At 42.6% G+C, this 10,539-nt stretch overlaps 1 protein-coding gene across 16 annotated transcripts in view; it reads left to right on the top strand.

The window, feature by feature from the left end:
- NAV3 (neuron navigator 3) overlaps positions 1-5,356 on the top strand; it is a 1,006,607-nt gene extending 1,001,251 nt beyond the window's left edge. For all 16 annotated transcript variants that reach the window (XM_077845591.1, XM_077845595.1, XM_077845596.1 and 13 more), the window contains one exon: positions 2,656-5,356. In XM_077845591.1, the coding sequence (XP_077701717.1) occupies positions 2,656-2,775 (120 nt within the window). In that variant the 3' untranslated portion in view covers positions 2,776-5,356. The remainder of the gene's footprint in view (positions 1-2,655) is intronic.
- The last annotated feature ends 5,183 nt before the right edge of the window (positions 5,357-10,539 follow it).

Below are 10,539 nucleotides of genomic sequence, written 5' to 3' on the forward strand. Positions count from 1 at the left end.
CCACCCAGGGATCCCCTATTTCAACAACTATTAATAAGTATGTACTCAGCTAAGACCCGGTAGCCAGAAGATAAATAAAAGATCATTTCTGATCTCAGGAAGCTCACAGTCCATTAGCAGAGAGAGCCATCTACCCATATAAATGACAGTAAAATAGTGGTAGAGTCATACTAGAGGGAGTCCATTGAGGAAGTGATTAGGAGACAGCTTCCGAAAGGAGGAGATTCTTAAGCTGCCTCTAGAAGGGTGAATAGAAGTTCCTCGTGTGGTTACATGGAGAACATCCAAAATTAAGGAAGTGGCAGGTGAACCATGGAACGGCATAACAAAAATGATGACTTCAGGGGCTCTATGCAGAATGGCGGGATTAGAATAAGAAGGGCAAGAAAAACTAGAGGCCGAGGCCTATTTATCTTTGTGAGAAGCTAAAACTTGATCACACAGATAATGAGGGGCTACTGGAGGTGTTTGGGCAGGGGATTTACCTTGGCTAGATTTGCAGGTTATAAACATTGCTTTGGTAATAGAACAGAAGACAGATTAAAGAAGAGAAGATGGAAGCTGGGAGCCCAGCAGATTGGCAAATAGCAGGGGTGATAAGGACCTGCGTAGCGTGTTACAAATGATAGACATTATATACATGACTTTGGGTGTGGAGAATGCAGAGGAGAGGGGAGGGGAGGAGAGGAGAGGAGGGGAGGGAGGAGAGGAGGAGAGGAGAGGAGAGGAGAGGAGAGGAGAGGAGAGGAGAGGAGAGGAGAGGAGAGGAGAGGAGAGGAGAGGAGAGGAGAGGAGGGACATTGTTTTGCAGAGAATAATGATCTGTCGCAGTGACAGTTGGATCATCTGTAACCTTGCCCCCTCTGTAATCCCCCGGGACCTGAGTGCACAAAGCAACGCCGTGAGAAGGCAAACTAAATCCCGTGCGCACATTTATTAGGAACCTGAGACTTGGAACTTATTCTAATAAAGCGTATTTATTATATGGCACCATTTGCAAAGATTAAGACTTTAGTGACACTTGCATCACACCATAAAACTTTTACAACACTCCGCGTCCAAGTGATTTCCAGCATTTGTGACCGAGGTCAGAAGCGTGACCCTTCAGAGGGACCTCATTCACAATGCCTACTGCTCTCGGGAAAGCAAGAGGACGCTCAGCACACAAGCGTGTTCTACAAATTATCTTCACCCAAATGCTTGAACATGCGGCCAGCAACTAATGAGGGAGGAGCTGGCATCACGAAGGAGGGAGGCAAAATAATTGTGAGGGGGGTGGCCTGAGGGGGAGAGAGGGAGAAGGAGAGACGGGGGGGGGGGGGGAGCAGGTGCCGATGGAGACTTTTGGCTTTTTGCCTCATTGGGTTTGAGAGGTCGTCCCAGCGACTTCCATCCCGTATCTGTGTGCAGCTCGTTTAATAAATTCAGAGTTAGACTAATCGTTGTGTCGAAAAATATTGTCCTGAAGAATATTAAAATGACCTTAAGACTCAGCTATCACCGTAGCCTCTTTTTAGAAAGGCACGCATGCTAAAATTGGGGATTACCAGTGTATCATTGATTTCACGAGCATTTATTGAACACGCATTTTACACTGAGCACCCAAGCACGCGTGGCCCTAACACATGACCAAAGAATCCTTTTTTTAATATATATATATATAGATTTATTTTTTTTTGTTTTTATTGGATCAGAGTCTCTATTTTTCTAATTTGGAAAAACAACAACAACAACTTGGATTACTTTATCAAATAATAAAATTACTATGCATTCAACAATATAAAGATCATTACAATGAATAGGAACCCTTGACGGGAAGACACGTCTTCTTCCCTTGCTGAAGACGTGTGCCGGTTTTCCTGCGCTTTCTAGAACCGTCGAACAATTTTTCCACAATCCGCTTTTAAACCATCTTTCTTTCTCTGACGGTGGGCCCGCGGATCTAGCAGCAGCCAAGCAAGGCGGCCGCTGTCTGTTCTGTGATACATGGAAGCAGCTGGCTGCCCTTCTCCCCGGGTGCTTCCACGCGTGCGTCCCCTTCCCTGGAACAAACATCACCACCGTCCTCTCAACTGGGAGCCTGGGGCAGCTGCTCTTGTTCCAGAAACTGGCTTTTGTGTTCAGTGATCTATCAATTATAGTTTAGCCAGAAATCCGACAGCGATTCTTTGCCTCTCCCTCTTCAGACACCCAGGGCCTGCTCCCCGCCCCTCCCCGGGGCCAGCCCCGAGCCAGCAGGTGCGGTGCAGTGTGCTCCTGCCCCCCACCCCGGCCCGGGGGAGCGTGTGCGTGAACGTCCACGGCTTGCAGGTGCCACCGGCTGCTGTCAGCTTCTCGCCGTCCAGCAGCGGGCCCAGACCCAGCTGGGATGAGCCCTCCCCGGGCTCCCCGCCGGAGCCCCATTGGGTCACAAGCCCCCATCAAAGCACTCTCTCCAGGCCCCGTTTGGCCCCATGGCTTGCTGCTGGGGGGGTGTGCGTGGGAGAGCCGGTAGAGGAGCCCCAGGCGACAGCTGGAAGTCAAAGTCATGTCCCCATGGCCCTTGGCTGGGAGGTCAGGGTGCCTGGCAGGGCTCAGGGCCGCGGGCTGAGGGGACTGAAGGCAGGGCCGCTCCCCGCATCGCTGCCACATCCACGTGTCTTTCTCTTTCCGCAGATGAACATGCTAATGAAACTCCAAGAAGCTGCCAACTACTCGGGCACCCAAAGCTGTGACAGCGATAGCACCAGCCACCATGAAGACATTTTGGATTCGTCCCTGGAATCGACCCTCTAGAGGGTGAACAAAGTTAGGGGAAAAGACTGACGCTCTTTCCAAAGGCCTGAGAGGCAAGGTATTGTCCCTACACCACTGCCAGTACGAAAGCGCCCTGTCGAGGGCCCTGCCCCAGAGCTGTGGTCTCCCAGGAGGCAGCAGGAGGAAGCCTGAGCCGCCAAGATGCTCGACGGAAATGGAAGCTTAACTTTATTTTATTTCTAGGCGTTTTTATATCCGTGGGGCCCTGCACGGCTCCATTACTCAACCGGGAAGGACCCTCATGACAGGGCGACCGAATGGAGTGCACGTGGGATAGCCAGACTGGACTTTATTTTGTCCCTCTTTAAAAGTTTACAATGCAGCCCTTCTGTTGTCCCTTCCTTTTGTTTCCTCGAGGGGCCCTTCTCACCGCCCACCACCCCCCCAAGCAGGGCCCCTGCTTCCTCGTCCAAGCGTCCTTTGTGCCACACGGTGCTGGTCACAGGGCCCCAGTGGGGTCTGTGTCGTGCGCTCACCCCATTCCAAAACGAAGCCAAGAGGCCAGTCCTCCGTAAGCACAGCCGGAAATGTGCGACCACCAGGAAAACACTGCTATGGCAAGCTGGAGTCGTGCCAGTGTCATTCTTAACTGCCACGTTCGCATGATGTGCTCCACCACCTTCCTCGTCTATGAGTCACAGGTTTTATAAGGTTGTTTTTACCACAGTGGTCTTTTGAAACCACCGGCCCACTCCCCGAACAAGAGTTTTATACCAATTATTAGTCAACACTGACAAAAGGCTTTCTTAGGGCTTTACTTGTTTGAGCCTTTTCAGTGAAAGAAGGAACATTTCCTATGGTGCTGTCTCACTGCCTTAAAACAGATTTCTACAACAGTTTAACAGTTGGTTTAAATCCTAAACCGTCGGTGATTTCCACTGTCTTTTCATTTATAACCAAGCAACACCAGTTCACACAGTAGCCTCTCATCTCTATATATCTGTTTTGGGGTTTTTTTGGTTTGGTTGTTTTGGGTTGGTTTGTTTTGTTTTGTTTTGTTTCCGGAAGAATTGGATAGGAGAAAAATCAGTATTTTTCTGCCCTTGAGAATCGATTGCCTGTCCTCCAAAATGTCCAAGTAACCCAGAAACCCTCTTTGACCGTCACTTAAAAGCTAAGACATGTGGCTAAATTCCATCCAGTTCTAGGCAAATGGTGTTTTAGAAGGAGGGAGATTTGGAAATCTCATCCCGCAGAGCTGGAAGCGCTAGATGCAACACGGACACAACTATTTGGCTTTCCTCCCCTATTCTTTTTGTGATTATGATTCCTGTTACTATTAGTTTGGAGCATGTTGTTTTGATTGCTATCATTGTACATGAGAAATTCAGCATTAAAGAACACTGAAGCAGTGAAGTCACTGTGGAAGAGGAAGCGCTTATACTGTAAGAGAAGGTTAGATTTGCACAGTCTACTGGGTAGGTATTGTAAATAATAATTTTAAAAACTTGCACAAATCAAAACAAACACACGCACACAAAAATGTATTTTAATCCTGTCGGTGTTAAGAGGTGTTTCACTTGCTGAGATTTCCTGTACATTGCAAACAAATACAGAATGCAGACCCTCCAAGCTATTATTATCTGGTGTGTTTGTCCTGTATTTACAGTTGTCATGACTATGCAGGAGCTATCAGTGCTAGAGTGAGCATGCTTCAAAACTGTTCATGAAGCCGATACATTCTTGGAAAAGTAAAAAAAAAAAAAAAAAAAGTCTGAAAGTGCATCTGTTGTGGCAGGCTTTAAAGAGAGTGCATGAAAACCGATGGGAATCATTGGAGAAGTTACCACCGCTCACAGAGGACGGGTTTTGAGTTTTTAGAACCGAAGGGCTAGGCCATGGTGTAGACGTGTTCTAAGCGTGTGAAGATGTGTTGCTTTCAGGATGGGCAATTGGTGCTACTCTCTGTGACCACCCGTGGGTCAGTTGCTATAGAACAATAACAGCACAAGACATCTGTGCAGTTTTCAGAGTGTCACTAAGTCCACAGGTCCTACACGGTGCTATTGCCCTAAGGGAAATCTGAACTGAATTTATGCACATAGAATTGTCACCCTGACTTTGAAGCCTCGAACATGGATCAAAACTGTTGTAAAACATCAATATATGTAGCTGGATGAGTGACTGGTTGCCCTTGTATAATATGTGATCTAAAAAAATTGCTAATCTTTCCCTGCCATTTTTGAGAAACACAGTCCAAACATGATCATAAACACAAATTCCTGCAATACATCCCAGTAGGTTCACCTAGTTTACAACTTAAACTAGTTTGTGAAACATGTGTCTGTATACATTTTATATTTTGTACATTTTTGATGTAACATATCATGTAAATAGGCAGAAACAGTGAAATAAATCATCTGAAAAGTTTTGTAGTCTTTGTAAAGCCCCAATAATAAGTACTTGGTGTCAATGGACTTAACTGGATGATGTATTTTCTATTGGTTTATTGTTCCTCTAGCTTGTAAACCAGCTTGCATATATTTTTTTGCAAATGTGCACCCTGTATCTGTTTAAATTATTACTTTGCCATTAAAGTGGAATTATTTATTGACAACAAGGTGTGGCGTCCATATATGGGGAAAAACTGAATGATTGTGCACCAAAAGTCTCAAGCTTTAAAATGGTGCTTGTAACTATTAATGCGCCATCAATGGGGATATGTGTGAATTTTTATTTTAGATACTCTATAGAAAGGACCACGTAGCTTTTAGTAAATACATAAACTTAAGGCCCGGGACATATTTTTTTTTTAATGAAATGTATACAGTAAGAATTTTTAGAAAACTCTCACTAGTCTTAGTGCTGGATTATAAAATACGAATTGATATAAAATAGAATGTCGATGTGACTTAGTTAAATCAACTAATCAGATGTTTCTTTATATTTCACTAAATCCTCAAACTTTTAGCTCTAGAAGATTATTTAAGGCAGGGTAATTTTTGGGTGCTGCTTAACTTTTTAATAGAGATTATAAAAAGAAAACTCCCTTTAAAATTAGGCTTTTTTTTTTTTTAAATACCTTGAGTTCCAACTCCAGTAATTAGAATGTATATTTGGATGATACAAGCAGGGTTTTGGTTTTTAGGACAGGAAAACTGTTAAATTAGAACAGTTGTAGAAGGGGGAAAAGAAAGGCATTCATTAAAATGGGTCAGTCAGCCAAAATTGATGCGTTCGTTTCTTCATTCACAGTTTGGGAAATGAGGGAAATCTCCCCATTTCAGCCTCTCTGGGTAAGCACTAACTTGAATACAATTTTGACACGTGCACTCTCAGGCTGCAGATAGGAGTCCTGCCACTGTCATTCTTCTCTGGCCCATTTACCCACATCCTGTTGCCTGTTTTCTTCTCTCAAATAGTGAGAGTACTAGAATCCCCGTCTAGCAGATCACCATGATCATCAAGTGGGTCATTACATGCAAATGCCTTGAGCAGTGCCCAACGCTTACAGAGCCCTCCACTAATTACAGCTGCTTTTACAACCATTATTACAAACTAATAATTATAAAATATGCTCGAGGCTATTTTCAAACATTCTTGAGAACGACAATGTGGGAAGCATTTCAATTTATTAAAAATTTTTTTAAGAATTTATCTCTTCATGTAATTCCCTCATTCAGAAAAATGGAGTTGGGGCGCCTGGTGGCTCAGTGGTTGAGCGGCTGCCTTCAGCCCAGGGCATGATCCTGGGGTACCGGGATCGAGTCCCGCGTCGGGCTCCCTGCATGCAGCCTGCTTCTCCCTCTGCCTGTGTCTCTGCCTCTGTGTGTGTGTGTGTGTGTGTGTGTGTGTGTGTGTGTGTGTCTCATGAATAAATAAATAAAATCTTTTAAAAAATGGAGCTAGTAAGGGTATCCACCTGTAGGGCAATTGGGGGATTAGGTTTGGATCCGTAAAGCATTTAAAAAACTGCCTAGCACTCAGGAAACTTTGAATACATATTAGCTGCTGTAAGACACTGTCATTATAATAAGTTAATTATATCAGTAGTATGACAAATATTCTCAGGATTCAATTTGTAACTATATTCAAGGTAATATTAGAGTCTTGCTAAAAGTATGTCTTTCATCCAGTTTCCTCATCTGTAAAATGGGATTATTATACTATCTCTTCATAAGAGTGTTTTCAGACACTGATAGAATTAAACGATCAAATGAATCCTATTTGAATTTGGAGAAATTCAAGTGCTTTTATTTCAGCCTTTTGGATTTTCACATTGAAAAAAACCCCAAAATTTTTATAAGAAATAAGCCACCCTCAAAAATGTTGATTCTATGTCTTTGAAAAATGAAGATGTTTAAAAGAAGCTTCAATTGTGTTTTGCTTTTTTGGTTGGAAGGAGGCACCAACAGGTAAAATACTGCATTTCTGGATGCAATATTATTTTTAATTTAGTGAAAATGATCTGTATAATGATGTTGGAGGATCTCCTCATGAAGTACCCATTATCTTTTATTTATGCAGGAGTTCATCAATAAGAAAACGTATTCACAGAAATTAAACATAGCACATTCTGAACTATGATCTTATTAGAAGAAAATGAAAGTTCTCACGTTTTCCATAAAATATAAAAAAAAAATTTTTTTTTAAAGCCTTTCCATTGTCACTCGAACTTTTAACAATTCACCTTAATATTCTAGGATAACACATGATGGAGGTGAAGGTGATGAAGAACGGAGTAAATAATTTTTTTTTTTAGTAAATAATTTTTTATACTCATTACGTGTTAAAATGAAAACATCGTCGATGTATTGAGTTATATTAACTATAGTATTGTAGTTAATTCACCTGATTCTCTTTAATTTTTTTTTTACTGTGGCTCCTAGAAAATTTACAATTAAATATGTTGCTTGTATTTGTGACTCACATTTATGTTCCCATTAGATAGCATATCATAGAAAGATTGATCTTTATAAAATGTAAATGCGATCACCCCCGCATCTTTTTTATATTTTGTGTTTATTAATAAGATCTAAATACCGAAGGATAATTCCTTGCTCCATTGGATTTGGCTTATCCCTTGGCTTCCTTTTTCACCAGACCCAGTGCCTCCGTTGTGGTTCTGTTCTCCATGATATTAACCTAATTGTAGACCTAGAAGTAATTCTTGAGACCATAACAACTTCCTAGGTAACTTAGCTATGAGCACGTGCCAGTTTGATTATAATCTTGCTGCGTGGGAACAACCTCTAGTGGGCCAGCTGGAGTGTCTCTTCTAGTAGAGGGCATGCATGGACTATATAGATTAGGCAAAAAAGAATGTTTATTTCAAGGTCTGCAGACTCTTGACTGTCAGGCGGAAGCATGAGTGATCGGTTTCCCAAGACCAATGTTTATCCCATAAATAATTAAGCAATTCTCAAAATTCTAGTTTATTCAATAAGGAGATTACTAATTATATCAAGCAATAAGGTTTTATCGCAAACTGGGTTTGGAACAGTATTTCTTTCACAATAATTTTTTTTACTTCCTTTCACCCCAAGGCCCTTACGCATTCTGAAATGCTATTACCTTGGATAAGCCTTTCTGGTCCTTCAGACTAGGTCAAGAATCCACTTTATTTGCTTTTCTAGGCATTACATATCATTATCTTACATAATAAGGTATAGATCTTATATGCTTCTCTAATGCCACTTATCATGCAATTTCAGGACTTAGACTATAGACAGATAAAAATATCTGTATGTGGAGATAACAACAGAATGTTAGCATCTGTAAAACAAAAGCATTAAATTCAAGAACTACTTTTACAGGTGAGGAGCTTCCTGGGAAGCCAGATTGATTAGAAGCTGTCTGATGACCAGGGAAGTAAGTGGATAACCTGAGGGTTTGTGTAATCCAGTAGAGACAAAATACTGCCTCCCGCTTAGGATTTGTTTTCCCTTTAGATGTAATGTACTACATACTTTCTACCAAGTTTTCTTTTTCCTTCTGCTTTTCAAGTTTTTGAACATGACTCAGTTATATATAGTGCAATTTAAATGTGTGGGGTTTGGGGGGAACGGATAAAACAGTTGGAAATGTAGCGCTAGAGCCTAGAAGACAGGTGGGGGCTGAAAAGATCAAAATAGGAATCCTCAGCATAGAAATGAGAAGTGAAGTTGTGAATTTCATTTTGGGATGTTTTCCCACAGGAAAGATCTTGACCAAGTGAGGAAGACTGAGAATGAAACTCCAGAGAGTTCATTTGGTCTTTTTCAATTTGCATAATTTGTCTCCGCCCATTTAATGCGACATTTATAAAAGAGGAGTGTAATGGAAGAAAAAAAAAACATTTCAGAGTCAGAAATCTGTCATGTGTTGTGACTGTTTCAGGGATGACTAACCTGTCATCTGCGTTCATCTAGATTTTATACTCTAAAGATGCTGATGGATAACTGATGTCCCCAGTGTAGCAGGACAGCAGCCACTCTCGACATCGTGATGCAAGTGACGTGTATTTATCAGTTCCCAGAAACCATATTCTCAGGGAGTGGTAAAAAAATCTCGAAGTCTAGTCACAGCCCATCCATGAACACTTGAGCGCTTGTGTTTTCAATAGTTGTGTTCAGTTCGGTCCTAATCAGTGTGACCGATGTGAGGCCACTGAGTAGGGCTGTTTTAGAGGGTGGTGTCCGAGGTGTAGAAGCTGGACCAAATCCCCCATAAAGTGCTTGAGTGCAGGCGAATGATCGTTTGCCTAACATCATTAGGTCATGATCTCAGGCCCCTGGGCTGGAGCCCTGCTCAGCGAGGGGGTGGGGTGAGGGGGTCTGCTTATCTCCCACTCCCGCTGCCCCTCTTTGAAGGTGGGCTGCAAGTTCCAAGGCAAATGGCTGTCCTGGTTAGCTGCTCTCATTCCCTAGTCTGGCCCTTGCATGGGTTACCTACAAAGTGTGGGCACAGGGCAGTCCCGTTGGCTGGTTGCCGGTGAGCTAGAAGCTCAGATAATGATGGTGAAATGCTACCCAGAAATCTGGCATTAGTTGGACTTTTGAGACCAAAAGCAAGCGCAATGAACAGCCAACCTCAGGCTCCTGGTGATTGAGAATAACCCCTCCAGTCTGGCCACTACCTAGAAGCTAAAGGAGGGCCTTCTCCAATACCAGGGGTTTCTCAGGGGAAGGAAACTCCCAAGGACTGTGTTTGCTCACTGTGTGGCTTCATATTCTGGGCGACTGCAGAACTTAGGTAAAAAGAGCCACATGCACAATCTGAACTTTTTCAGAAGCCATGCTGAGAGCAGTAGAAGAAACAGGTGAAACTGATTATAACAATGTACTTTAGCATCCCAACCGATGATGCCTGTTATTATCACTGCACCAAATGATCAAGCTATAATAAGATCTTTATAAGATTTTTTAAATCTTTAATAAGATTTTTTAATATATTTTGTATTTTATATTTGGAACTAAGCCTTTGAAATCCAGCATGTATTTTACACGTATAGCACATGTCAATCTGGACACAGCCTTTATCAGAAGAACTTGATCTATATTGGGAATTAAAAAATGAATAGTTAAGGGGGTGCCTGGGTGGCCCAGTTGGTTGAGTGTCCAGCTGTTGATTTTGGCTTAGGTCATGATCTCAGGACCCTGGGCTGGAGCCCTGTTCAGCAAGGGGTGGGGTGAGGGGGTCTGCTTATCTCCCACTCCCTCTGCCCCTCCCTCCCCTGCTCCAGGGCACATGCATTCTCTCCCTCTCTAAAATGAATAAATAAATCTTTTTTTTAAAAAAAAAATTTGAATAGTTAAAAAGTAG

Source organism: Canis aureus, chromosome 13, assembly GCF_053574225.1.
Source record: "Canis aureus isolate CA01 chromosome 13, VMU_Caureus_v.1.0, whole genome shotgun sequence".
In the NCBI taxonomy this organism is placed as follows: Eukaryota; Metazoa; Chordata; class Mammalia; order Carnivora; family Canidae; genus Canis; species Canis aureus.